This window comes from Bombyx mandarina, chromosome 22 (genome assembly GCF_030267445.1).
Source record: "Bombyx mandarina strain Sakado chromosome 22, ASM3026744v2".
NCBI classification, from domain to species: domain Eukaryota; kingdom Metazoa; phylum Arthropoda; class Insecta; order Lepidoptera; family Bombycidae; genus Bombyx; species Bombyx mandarina.
Genome location: NC_143228.1, coordinates 6737773 through 6752199, shown reverse-complemented (window position 1 = coordinate 6752199; position 14427 = coordinate 6737773). Strand labels below are relative to the sequence as shown.

The 14427-nt window shown below is 37.0% G+C and overlaps 1 protein-coding gene across 2 annotated transcripts; it reads left to right on the top strand.

Annotated features, from left to right (window-relative positions):
- The first annotated feature begins 2014 nt into the window (after window positions 1–2014).
- Window positions 2015–11773, top strand: LOC114241015 (uncharacterized). 2 transcript variants are annotated; one of them, XM_028171713.2, is made up of 3 exons: window positions 2015–2138; window positions 8523–8747; window positions 9468–11773. In XM_028171713.2, the coding sequence occupies exons 1-3, from the start codon at window positions 2030–2032 to the stop codon at window positions 11306–11308; spliced, it is 2175 nt and encodes a 724-aa protein (XP_028027514.2). In that variant the 5' UTR covers window positions 2015–2029; the 3' UTR covers window positions 11309–11773. The 2 variants fall into 2 exon arrangements, with proteins under 2 accessions (XP_028027514.2, XP_028027513.2); XM_028171712.2 differs by having other exon boundaries at window positions 8523–8777.
- Window positions 11774–14427: the final 2654 nt, after the last annotated feature.

The window sequence follows — 14427 nt, the reverse complement described above, 5'->3', positions numbered from 1 at the left end:
GGCACATTTACGTGGTAGATATCTATGGGCTCCAGTAACCACTTAACACCAGGTGGGCTGTGAGCTCGTCCACCCATCTAAGTAATAAAAAAGTAAAAAGAAATCGAAGCGAAGCCATCTGGTGACCGATGCCCGCAAACATTTTTGTTTAGTGCTTGAATTGCTTTTCTATAACTAATTTATGTGTATTATCTATGGAGTGAACGAGTTCACGTGAGCCCATGCTGCCACCTACATTGAGACTTGAGTTATTTGTGTCAATTGTATAAATGTAATTACGAAAATTATAGTTTATGCGGGATTGTTTCTCATTATAATAATATGTTATCCCTTCTTCGTGCAAGTCATTTGTGAACATTTTTTTTTTTTTTTTTCTCGGGACGGGGGCCGAACCTCCTACGAGGTCCCCGCGCCTAGGGGGCGCGCGGGGTATGTGAGACTCAACGATCTGCAGGTGTTGAGAGCAGATCGCGGGCCCAAGGATTTTAGGGCCCACCCACTAAACGACTCCCCTGCACTCTTACACCCGACGTCCGATCTCCGTCCGGGGTCAGAACCCGTTCAGAGTAGGGGGGTTCCCGCGGTCAACACTACAACCAGACACGCGGCGCCACCCCGAGGACGCCCGACCGACGGGTCGTCGAGGCGATAGTCGACGACCAACGACGTCAGTCTCCGCGGTACGGCGGCCCTACCAGGCCGCCCGGGCGGTGCCGCTGGTGTTCCGGGATACCCCGCTGGGCCAGAACCAGCCTGCCGGGTCGGAACGCGATACACCGCCGACCGGGTTGCTCTTCAACAGTATGTTCGGCGACGACAGCGACGACGAAAATGCGGACCACATCGCAGTCAGCAGCCGCCGACGCGCCGTCCCGTCCTCCTGGTGCCAGCGCGCTAGAGTGACGGTAGCGTGCGGCGTAGCCTCAACCCCCTTAGGTCGCCCCGTGACCATCACCGGGAGGAGACTGCCTCCTCATAAGTCATTTGTGAACATGACTTAAGTGTGTATTTCATTAGCAAAGTTGGTTACTTCTTGCAGAATTGGAACATCTACACAATCGCATCGCTCGACACGAGTATACCAGATGTCCTTTAGGCTACGTCGTCTTTGATTTCGCAAATTTCTATTTACAACTGACTAGTTTTCAAACTTACGGTTCTTAGAGAGGAGCCATAGATCGGCCATGAGCGATTGTTATAATAATCTACACCAATAAAATTTGGAAACCAAATAATACCGTTGCAATTGCAGCGGCTTCAAAATTTCAAGTGTCAATAAATGGTCGTAAAATAATTTCACAAGTGTTAAAAGGTAGTTCGTTGCACGGTAGTGCCTATCTATTTTTTAAAATAAAGATTTCCTTAACGTTTCTATCAGCATCTAAGCATTTGTAAGACATGCTATTATTTTCAATGTGTATATTTAATTCACAATAAATTGTGAGTCGCTTGGCGTACAGGTAAATTATAAAGAACAAATTAAAAAATATATAAATTATTTAGTAAGTTGCAAGAGTAATTGCGCACATTATAATAGTTATGAGTTTAATTGATATTAAACAGAATGCGTGCAAAATTCCTCAAAGTAGCGTTCTGATAATTTCATTTTAGAGAGAGAGAGTATTTTTTATTGTACACCAAAAAAATAATTAAGCAATGCGATACATTAAATATAAAAAAATTACAATTAGCGGTCTTATCGCTAAGAGCGATCTCTTCCAGACAACCATCAGGCGGACAAGAATCATTTGGAAACGAATTACGCGCGGTATATATCTATATATATACATACACACATTCATACATATTATATATATGCACATACAAATACACATACATATACATACACAAATACCATTTTAATCATTTCTACATCCTTTTTTTGTTTGAAATTATGAACAAAAGTTATCAATGAATTTTAATTTTTAAGGAATTTAATATTTCCTTACATTAGTTTACTCATTAACATTTAACTGTGACGGATGGTCGACGGTCACGGGCGGGCGGCGAGCTTTCAGATCTCCCCTCCATGAGAACGGGCGGGCGGCGCATGCGTACTTCTAGCCAGTCCCTACGCGACGCACATCGCGAGAACATGTCCCCCTTGTGGATCTTGCTCACGTTGCTCCCTGTACTTGGTAAGTGAAACATCGTGTGATCTGTGGTGTTCTCTCATCGTGCACTGTGACGCAATTGCGGATATAATCGGGAAAGCATTTGGTGGAAAATCCGCTTTTGGAATTTTCCGACAACGAGGAAAAGGACCAGATTAATTTTGTGTTTCTTTGTTTTTGCATAAACTTTTGCAAAATGTGTTTGTTTTGTACCTATACTTTATTACGAAAAAATTCTGAACTACTTTTTAAAGTTTTTGAGCTTAAATTGCAGACAACAACCATGGTTTCGTAATTTTCTCTCTAAATGTAACTAAAAATATGTACTTTCATGTATAATAATTTAGTGTATAAATGAGTAATACATCGTGTGCTTTATCGTAGGAAATGCTCTTTTCGCGCATTAGAAAATATTTGTATATTAATGTTATGTGGTTACTTTATGTACATTATTTAAAAGTTTTCAATTCATCAAATAATTTTGCAATTAAATGATATTTTACATTATTACGATTTTCCTCCGCATTACTGAGGGTTTCTCCCGATTAGAGATTAATTTTTGTTTGATGATCCACCTCAAAGAAACCACCTGATTCTCTCCTACTATTCAGCCAAATTTAATCCTTCTTTTTTAAATTTCGATAGTCATTCTACAGTGTAAGGGGCAACTGCTTAAAATTAAAAGCAATTAGGTCAATTTAAATCGCCACGTTGAAATCTCCATTCGCTGAATGATTATAGCTCCCAAGTTAAAAACAAATTTACTTATTTCCAAAAAAAAACTATATATATTAGAATAGACCACGATAAAACAATTAAGTATCATTTAATGCTTTGATTTTCATTCGATTTTTTTTAGTAGCCATTGACAAGTGTTATTAATATATTGAAATGGAAATATTCCGTTTTTTCTAGGAATTTTAAGAACATGAAATAAAATAATATCTAATTCTTAAAACCTATGTAGGTAATTATTGAGGTATCAGTGATTATGGTGGCATGTCGATCACTGTGCGATCATTATTAATAAAAAATTAACGTTTCACTTTCAATGTCCTTAAATTCAGCTTAGATTTTCTACGTATTATTGGCACTTGAAATACATATACGTGATAAGGACAAAAAGTACACTGAGACACTAAATACCAAATATTTGTCGCAAGCATACATACTATGATTTAGTAGCAGAAGAACAACGAAGCAATCTAATAGCTTAATCATTATATCTTAAAACCAATTCAACATGTAACAATCAATTTATAATCGAGCAAGAAAGTTCAATATGTCCTGCTTAATAGTATTGTCGTTCCAAATATTTCCAAAAAATTCTAACATATTTTGTGATATAGGATGTAGCTAGATCTAAAAGCTATTGTTTAAATTCAACTATTGTTACTACCGCAACATTTATACTTTGAATTATTTATTAAGAGAAACTTTCAAAGTAACGCAGTTTATCGTATTATCAGAACAAATTTAAGAACAATTTATATTTTGTACTCGTATGAAGATACACAGACTGCACGCGATCATTAGGGATGCACAATACATTTTGTATATTGGCTGTGTACGTACCGCGCAAGTATTTCTTGCGCAATGATGCACTTTCCATTCGCTCTGTGCCCCGAGGCAGACGGGTGGTCACAAGTTGAAAGGTCTAAGTACACTTGTTTTTAGAGATCGTTCTTATTTTAATTTATCTCTATTTTAAAACAATTATTTCGTCCAAGTGTAGGTAATCGTCAAAAAGGCATTCGGTTTGAAGGGTGGGGCAGCCGTTGTAGCTATAATGAGACCTTAGAATTTATATCTCAAGGTGTGTGGCGCATTTACGTTGTAGATGTCTATGGGTTCCAGTAACCACTTAACACCAGGTGGGCTGTGAGCTCGTCCACACATCTAGGCAATAAAAAAAAAATCGATTATTTTTATTGAAATTCAACGAAACTCAAACGTATAGTAAAAAATATCAGTTCGAAATTTAAATAATATTTACACCATGTCATGATTTAAATTGATGAATGATGTTAATTGAGTAACGTGAGAACGAGTTTAGGAATGGAAACGAAGTGTTGCTTGGTTTAAATTAATCAATATTGAATCGAATTTAAAATTGGCAACTCATAAAGGTCAAAGAGATTTAGAATCACAGATAAAGATCCCTGTTCGCCGGATTTACATAAGAGATATTCCCACGGCCCGTTCTCCGTACAAACTGGGGCGGCGTGACGACCGGAGAGTGGATGAGTTAATTCAAGGTTCATCACAAACTTAACTAAATATCTCGATTATTTTGAAAATTATCCAACCGTTTTGTGGCCTTCACCTCCTTACTAATAACATCTATAATTTTTTATTATATAATTACGATAAACGCAACTTTAGACACGAATTATTTTGTATCTCAATTTCGGTATGAAAAAACATTGTATATGCCACAAATTAAGAGCTGTTTTAAAATTTATATAGCTTGCTGGGAATTCATTTTTAACATACAAATACTACAACATACTTTTTCAAGCTCAGAAATTACCCATGCAAATTGTATTAAAATTTCAGTCAATATGGAATTTGAAATGCACAAACGTAAATAAAAAAAACCTATACGACTTGATGAAGTGTTAAGAAGCATGTATATCAATACAAAGAACATGAAATTTAAATTTTATTTGAATTAAATTAGCATTTAAATAATTCTACAGGACACAATATGATTTTGCGACACAGTTATTAATATCAATAATACAAATAGAAATATTTATAATGCATATACGTATGAATGAAAATCGAAAGTAATTCAAAGTCATTGACCTAATGCAACTATTCATCGAAAGACGTTGCATATTCTTTCAGTAACGTTTTTTATCGATCAGCTATAAAATTTAAACGACTCATCACAACATAGGTTACATCACTTTGCTGAGTACAACCATCAACACTATATTCACTAGGGCTGTCAAAGAAATGTTTTAAATTATTGCTTATTTGTATTCATGTCTGCAAAAAGCAGGGAATTTTTAATTCGATTATTCATGTAACTTACGGAAGTTCAATTAAAATCTTGAATTAAAATACGACAGAATTCGGTTTTTAGTTTAGTTCATTTCTATTGTAAATCGGACAGCCCTGAACTCGATGAACTCTTCGGTCGCATATCATATTGCTCTCCTCATGTCCAAATAGCACGTCTAATCCAAAAAACAAAGACGTTTCTTCCGTTACGAAACATTTATTTGTATTTGCATTTCGAGTGTGAAATGTACGGATACCCACGCCGAAATGGCGTGAAATTTTTTAATTGAATACACGTATGCTTACAACACGACTGTTTCACGCCATATCAAGTTATATACTAAAAGTTCTTAAATGTTAGGAAATTTATTCATCAAACTATAAACGATTTGGTTCATCACAGCCCGAAACTCTCGCCGGGGCTGCTTCAATTACATTACTTTTCGCATTTTATATTGCATAACGATGCTTATGGTCAAGTTTTTGTATGTCGATTAAATACGCAGTAAGCATTAATGTTATTATTTTTTTTTAATCAGAAAATCATTTGAAAACCTTCCGTTGATTACATTTAAAATGATCGCGACCATTAGCCTACATTTGCGATCCGTCAGCATCTTCTAAACAACCGAGTCTAAATATATCACACACGTTGAACACATTATACCTTATATTATATAAGGCATTATAAGGTAGTACGCTGACCTTTTGCGCAGGATGCACCTTGCGGCATTCAGTACTTGTTCTTGCGCAACATTAATATGCTTTACACAGTAGACCGAAGATAATAATATTTGTTTTTTATTTTTTTTTGTTAAGTGGTTACTGGAGCCCATAAACATCTACGACGTAAATGCGCTACCCACCTTGAAATATAATTTCTAAGCTCTCAGTATGGTTACTACGGCTGCTCTGCTTTTCAAACCGAAACGCATTACTGCTTCACGGCAGAAATAGACAGGGTGGTGGTACCTACCCGTGCGGACTCACAAGAGATCCTACCATCAGTAATTACGCAAATTAATATTATTAAAATAAATTAACATATTATAAAATAATTAATTAAATTATATAATATTACTTAGTACTTGTTTACAAATATATCATTACTCGCGTACACTGTCCTTAATCGTTAGATATTGTGTTATTTGTTTTAAATGTATTGAGTCGCATTCCGATATTTAAAAATTTTAGACCTTTATTAAACTACGACAATAACAGTGAGTATTTGAAAGTACATTTACTAAAAAACCTTGATAATTTGCGAAAAAAATCGCCTTACTACGCACGTATGAATCTGATGAAATCTGCATTGTATAATACTAGAAATGCCCCAGGTGACATCACAAAGGACGGAGCACCAAATTTACAAACTGGTTTTTCAATATTTCCTACGGAACATTTTCATGTATTTAAAAAAAAAAGAAGATACCCGTAGTGTTAAATTTCCTATATTCCTAACCAAAGTTATATCTAAAGATAGACTGTCCAAACATATACGGGCATTCAACGGACTAATCTGGGATGTTTAGTGTTCTAAAAGTTATAAATTCTAAGTTTTACGAATAGATCGATCATCCCAGTGGTGTGGTCATCTATAATTTTATTACCTACATGGGAGTTTTGTAAGTTTGAGTATGAATTTCTGCTACCACATTCTCCTGTGGTTTGTACGAAACCAATCTAACCGCCGAGAGACCGTTTACGTACTTATGTTACATGTTTACTCAATAACTTGACTCACATTTACCTGCATCCGTTACACAAGCCATATGTTTAGTGAATGTATTAAGTTCGCATCATAATAATGTTATCGTAACTATGGAATATTGAAATTGCGTAAGAACAGATTTTTGTAGTAATTTATTTTCTTAGTTATTATTGAAAATGAAACAACAGTAAAGAAGTTAAATTAACTCGTGTATACACATTTTGGCCATAAATATGGTTACAATAATAAAAAAATAAATAAAGTAATTTTTTTATTGTTAATTAAATGTTAATTATATTTTTTCGTTTTCGTACCGGTCCTTGTTACAATAGAGTGGGATGACAAAGAGAACTTCATGGCCGTGACAATATGATGCGCGTGTAGCCTAAAATAATATTATTTTATTCTTATTTTATTATATAATTATTGAAATATCAAAAACCTTCTTTTTTTTATTTCCCTTGTAGGCAGACGAGCATACGGCCCACCTGATGGTGAGTGGTTACCGTCGCCCATGGACTTCAGCAATGCCAGGGGCAGAGCCAAGCCGCTGCCTACCGTATACCTACCTATATGCCTAGCTTCTTTTTTATTAGTGTATCGATTGCATATTAATGCATTGGATAGCATTGATAATAAAATATAAAGCCGGTATTTTAATAATATCCTATAATTAAATGCTTAATTACTGGTTATTTGCCTTTTGTGTTTGGTGATAGTTTGAGTGTAAGAGTAAACTGTCATCTTGTCTATTTTTGCCGCGAAACATCATGGATTGCGTTTTGAAGGATAAAACAGCTGTTGCAACCGGGACTTCGACTTCAAGTGTCAAAGTGGGTCGCGGCATTTGCACAGTTTCCATGGCCTCCAGTAGCCACTTAACAGCAGATGGGCCGTGAACCTGTTAACCTTTTAATACGTTAAAAAAACGGACTTAGTTATGATTTTGTAAGGCATTAGATATCAAGGATTGACAGATGCAATTGTTCGTGAAAAAGTTTTCCAATAATGAATACAAGTGTATCACGATAAAGCTCTCGAGAAACTAGTTAAGCCTCTTATTAACACCATATTATATGTTCATAAGTTCAGCCTATTGTCAGGTCAGGCTTTAAGTAAGACCCAGCACTCGATAATAAAGTTCGATCGATACGGTTCCCGATATTAATTCCGTGGATTATGTATTATATTCACTTTTGGAGAGCATGGCATACTTTAATCCTCTAATCTATTATCTGTCTTCTATTCTATATATCTAAAAATGAATTTCTGTTCGTTAGTCTCGCTAAAATTCGAGAGCGGCTGGGCCGATTTGGCAATTTTAGTCTTGAATTATTTGTGGAAGTCCAGAGTAGGTTTAAAAGGTAGACAAATATGAAAATGCTCGGAATTAAATGAAAATAACAATTTTGTTTTTTCTTAGATGTGTGCCCTGTCGGACGAATTCCTTTTGTTTGTTTTAAGTTTATTTTATACAAAAGTTTAGGTCTTTTATTTATCGATTGAGGCACTGCGAAGTCTGCCGGGTCAGCTATTCATATATAAATTTGGGATCCTTAAGACAGTGGTGAATTTTTCTTTGTGGAAACTTTGTGTTTCAACCTATATAATATGTATGTTAATGCCAGCGTAAACAAAGGCATCAAATGTAACAAATGTAACAACATGATTCATGTCGTATTCAGGGGGAGCAGAAAGATTTAATTGTAAGGGCCGCATCCTGGGGGCGTACTATGCTGACGCCAAGTCCGGATGCAAGGCCTTCCACGTATGCGTGAGAGTCGCCGGCGGTGGGATCCGGGACTTCAGGTTCTTCTGTCCCCCCGGTACGCTGTTCCACCAGGAAGCGCAGACCTGCACGGATTGGGGAGATGACGACCCCCTCGCCTGTCCCGCGGATATCTACGACGGTCAGTTTGATCTCTACAGGATCGGATCCGGTGAGCTTTCTTTGCGACTAACATTATAACCCTCACAAATCAAATTTGTCCAAACCAAAGCTTTAAACTTCTAAAATTATAATTATTATAATATAATTTTAAAATTGCGTCAAATTCACCAATTACGTTTTTAACCTTTTTTATTTCATTAGATTTCTCATCATCATAGAGAAATCAGACAGAATTAGAAATAGACAATAATTGTTTGTTTGTGAGTGTTACTAATAAAGCGACAAGAACGCATATAAGGCAAAAGAAAAAATAAACTTTACTAAAGTAATTTACTGAAAGTTTTATCCATAGAACGCCAAAGAATTGAGGACTATACGATGCAGAGCTAAAGGTATAGACGAATTATCTTACAGTGGATTGTTACAAAACTGATTTGATTAGCATAAGTTGGCTTTATAATTTCATAATCGTAAAAACGCTTGTATGTTTGCCATGCATTCAGCATTCATACTTTTAACACAATGAGCGAAAAATATATCAATTAAATGCGTTCGGTAGCGGTCAGCCCTACGCTTTAAGAACGAACGCTTATTCTGCTTTTTATCAAGATTTCACGAATAGCATTTATTTAAAAAATATTGTTATAAATGGCTGGCCAGTATTTGCTAAGAACCGGAGCGATTATCAATACACCAGTGTGGATAAGTAGTCAAATAAATTATTGTTATGTTGCCATAGGATATGATACGAGGAAGCTGTCATCTCCCGCTAATCGCGAAGAAGAAACAGAATTCAGCCTTCAACGCGCCGAGACCGGTGACCGCCGACTTTCACAAAACAATGGCGCATCAAACGGAGCTGGGTCTGATCTTCGCGCGGCACATTCTTCCGACTTTTTCACTGGACAACGTGACCGTGGTCGTGACGATCCAGTATCACCCGCAGCGCCTGCTCAATCCACCTCTCAAGCTCCTCAGACACAGCCTCGGCAGTCGTTCAGAAGAGCTACACTTCGCCCTAAAACTACAATTACAGCACAATACACGACAGTATCACCATCACTTGCTCCACAACCCTCAAGCTTACCACCTTACGAAACATCGAAGCGTAAACTCGTGAGAAAACGACCAGTCCCAGTTTCTAGTTCTGCGCCAGTTCCAACCACGTACGCACCTAATTTACCTTCACAACAACCTTACTTCGAACTGACACAGCAAAACTATAATCGTCGAAATCCTCAGAATAAGCAAAGTCACACAACTCCTAGCACGCCATATCAAAACCAACAAACCTTCACTACAATCAATGTACCCACACAGAGGCAAAGCGAGACAACTCCGAACTTGCCACCTCAGTTTAGAGAATATAAAGATGAATATGTTGAAGTAAGTAGAGTGACACCGAAACAAAATAGATTTTACAATTCCAAAGCTACACAGATTACTTTCCCGCAGACTACCGCCGCACCTAAAGTGAACAAGAAACAAGGATTAGTCCAGTTGTACAATAATGAAGGGCAATCAACAGCTGGCTACAACCTGCAAAATGATAATCGTTCGTTCAAAGTGCGCAATGGATTTAACGTTGACGAAGCACCCCGTGATCCCGAATTCAACCGAAACAAAAATAATAATGGAAATTACAACAATCGAAGCACCCAAACCACTACATCCAACTATAATAATGTACGAAATGTTGTCCCGAATACACCACCGTACAAAAATTATAACAGCGTGCCTTATGAACCCGAAAAAAATAACGTCGTACCGTATTCTAAAGCTAACTATTTTAATAGCCCTGCGACTGCATCAACAACAATATCGACAACTTTAATCACGTCCACGTACCGACCTGAACCACCAGCAAATCTAAATAAAGTTGCTTACAACACTAACATCGGTTTCAACGCGCCCGCTAACAACTATGACGAATCTGGAGAAGATGACGGACAATATCGACCACCACAAGGTGAAGACGACGGCTTGTATAGACCGGAGTTGTATGACAGAGAGCTTCTGTCTGGAGCGCATTCTTTGAATATTGCAGCCAGTGGTAACAGATTGCCTGAAGAACGAAAAAAATTGGCTAAAACACAATCTCCGTCAAAGTTAAAATCCCAGACTTCACCGCGACCTTTCAGGCCGGCTCCCACACCGGTTTCGAATCCTCCACAAACAACTCGAGCACCTGAACTGCCTACAACCACAGTTGTACCGCAGACTATTAGTGCCCAGCGTACGTTTGACTATTACCAAACTTATACTACAACATCGCGTCCTAGTGAGGCGCCAAATTTTGCATCATATAATAATGCCAATGCAAAACCTACGTCAAATTTACCCACGAAAACTATAGAAAGCCGACCAACAAGACCCCACAGCCGTGGTACCGGGGCGCCTGTAGCACCCACAATATCTCCTACCTATGTGCCAAGACCCACTACTAAAGCACCGCATTTCGCTAAGCCTTCGCACAATAAAGAAGATACGAGCTACGACTACGCGTACTACGATTCAGATCCCGGTTTTTCGGAATACGACCAAATCGAAGAATTCGGGAGAACTAAAGTTAAAACATAATTTTATAAATTTTCATTTTACTATTACACTGCCATTAAATTAGTTGGTCTCTATGGGTGTCGTGGTAATATTATTTATTTAAACGTATTGTAAAATTCAAAGTTGCTGCTTTCATTATGTTATGTGTGATTTAACAGAAAGGACACCCACAGAGGCGATTGTCTACGAATAGTTACCCTAAATTATTTGTGATAGTAATTATAATAATCTTTCAATTGGTTATAAGTTTTATAATCAAACTTTGGAACTTACCCAGTTATTAGTAAGTACAAAAGTTTGAAGAAGTTTTTTTCTTTCTATAAACATGTCAATTAAATGATTCACTCTATTGAACGATAATACAAATTTACATTGTAATACTACTGCAATTGATTAAATAAATATTTCAAATGATCAGTGTAAAATAGGATATAAGTTATAGATTGTAAAATATTTCATTGTAAATAAAGTTGAAGAAAAACAATAGCTTGTGCAATTCGTGTCAATTCTCAAAGCCCGTGAGAACTAGTGAACAATTTAGATGTTTAGGCATCGCACCGCACTCATAGGCGACGGCACAAAAGAAACTCCCAGCACTTTGCAACAACGATCATGTAAGGAGATAATCACGATCCAAAGTCACACCTTGCTTGTGCAATGTGTTTACAAGATCTTGCATATTTGAACGTCAATGTTATTCAAAAAATGTGTGAAAAAATGCTTGAAATTGAAACGCACGTTCAGTGAACTTTGCACCCATTGGTATTATGGTTGTAACCTTGTAGGAAACTAACTACCTATTATCTAATTGAGACATGTACATAAGCATGTGGGAAGTAAAAGTGCCGAAAGTAATAAAAGTTTTCTAGGAAGTTAGATTGTGTACTTTTTTTTTAATATTGCTTAGATGGGTGGGTAAGCTCACAGCATACCTGGTATTAAGTGGTTACTGGAGCCCATAGACATCTACAACGTAAATGCGCCACTCACCTTGAGATATAAGTCCTAAGGTCTTAGTATATTTACAACGGCTGCCCCGCCCTTCAAACCGAAACGCATTACTGCTTCACGGCAGAAATATGCGGGGTGGTGGTACCTACTCGTGCGGACTCACAAGAGGCCCTACCACTAGTCTAAATTATTTATATGCTCTTCCTGTAAGACCATCTAGTGGTTTTGAAAACAACCAATTCTAATTCTATAAAATATGCAGACTTCTACTGTGAGTACTTGCGAATGCGTGACGTAGTAGCGTTTATCAGAAAAATTGAAAATGATAGTAAGTACTACGTATATACACGCACAATCTCGAAGCTGCGATCTATCAATAAGAGGCACACGTGATGTCCCGGGCTACGAGCATGAAATGATTTAGTGACTTTCAATAACAATGAATTGTAGGTCTGTTTGTATGATTATAATTTAGGTGAACTTTTTAATATACACCACATATAATATCGAACTGTTATAAGCAGTTAGAAGGGATCCTTAGAAGATATATTCGCAAACAAAAGGAAAAAAAGTAGTAGGGACAGGAGAATGTGGCACAAAAAAAAGTGTTGATTTTTAGTCATCTTTTGCTCCTAATTTACGGTCAGTACTATAAATATATAAGAAAATAACAATAATGTGCTAAAGGACTTCTTCATTTACAATATTGCATAACGAGTAAGCTGCACCCATTTTTTTCTTTTTCTGAGCATTCTTTTATTATAAAATATATAGTACATATGTTTTCGGTTGGTCATTTAGGGCTAGGGAGATTCAATATCGAATGGAAAAGTAGAGAATGGTCAGAATGATTATAGTTTACTGGTGGTAGGACGTCTTGTGTATCCGCACGGGTAGGTACCACCACCCCGCCTATTTCCGCCGTGAAGCAGTAATGCGTTTCGGTTCGAAGGGTGGGGTAGCCGTTGTAACTATACTGAGATCTTAGAACTTATATCTCGAGGTGGGTGGCGCATTTACGTTGTAGATGTCTATGGGCTCCACTAACCACTTAACACCAGGTGAGCTCGTCCTATCCATCAAAGCAATAAAAAAAAAAGGGGGCGGCGGCATTTACTTTGTATATGTTTATGAGCTCCGGTAGCCATTTAACACACGGTGGGCCGTGAGCTTGTTCTAAGCATCTAAACAATAAATAAAAATAATACATAACATAAGTAGAAATTTTGATCATCGGTAAACTAAAAACTACAGATAGGATGAGCAGATAAATTTGTCTTTTTTAGTTCATTTTTTCGTATTACGAAATTACTCAAAACTCGAAGCCACAAAGTGAGCGAAATCTAATTTCAGGATGAATTAAAAAAATACAAAGTGTTCTGAAAAAACGGTCCGAAGTTCGTTAAAAACATAATAGTACATTTTTTAATGTAGATAACCACGATAGCTTAAAAGTATCTGTGAGTAGATTTATTTTGTAATATCTATTCGTATTATTTTGTCTTTTGGATATATATACCTACGAGTTTTTGTATCTAGAAATGAAATTGAATCTGAAATTCCGCTGAAAGGAGCTCCCATAACCTCTTTTTTTTTAACCCTACGTCATGTTCGTTGGTAGTCTAAGGGGTCAGTTGCGCGTGGACATGACGGTGAGCTCACAGGCTTAACCTGTGTTATAGAGTTTCTGTTATACACTACATAGCTAATGACCAAAATGAACTTGAAGAAGTATTCTTACGACATACAGAAATTATATACTACCTGTATACAGATGGCACCAAGTCCGATGATAATGTCGGTGCTGCTGTTGTGATACAGGATTCGGAAAATATAATTCACAAAAAATTCATTAAACTGCACAGCTCATGCTCAGTCTATCAAGCTGAGCAATTGGCAATAGCTGCAGCTTGCAAGTGGGTTAGATATCAACGAGTAAGTGCATTCGTTGTCACTGATTCACTTTCCACACTTCAAGGCTTAATGCAATAGCAACACATTTAATCCACATGCAGTCAAGACTCTAAAATGCATTCACGATATAGAAAGGAATGGACAACAAATTAAATTCGTATGGGTTAAAGCTCCCAATGACATACCTGGTAATGAGCTGGCGGATATAACAGCAAAAGAGGCTGCTGGATAACCAACAAATATTAATTATGCCAAATTCCCAATAAGTTATGTAG

What these genes read in the sequence shown, in the direction of transcription:
- LOC114241015 (XM_028171712.2), top strand. Translation starts at nt 2,030, where the DNA reads ATGAGAACGGGCGGGCGGCGCATGCGTACTTCTAGCCAGTCCCTACGC. An exon ending in CACGTTGCTCCCTGTACTTG is followed by an intron (nt 2,139 to 8,522) that starts GTAAGTGAAACA and finishes TGTCGTATTCAG; the next exon opens with GGGGAGCAGAAAGATTTAAT. An exon ending in TCTCTACAGGATCGGATCCG is followed by an intron (nt 8,778 to 9,467) that starts GTGAGCTTTCTT and finishes ATGTTGCCATAG; the next exon opens with GATATGATACGAGGAAGCTG.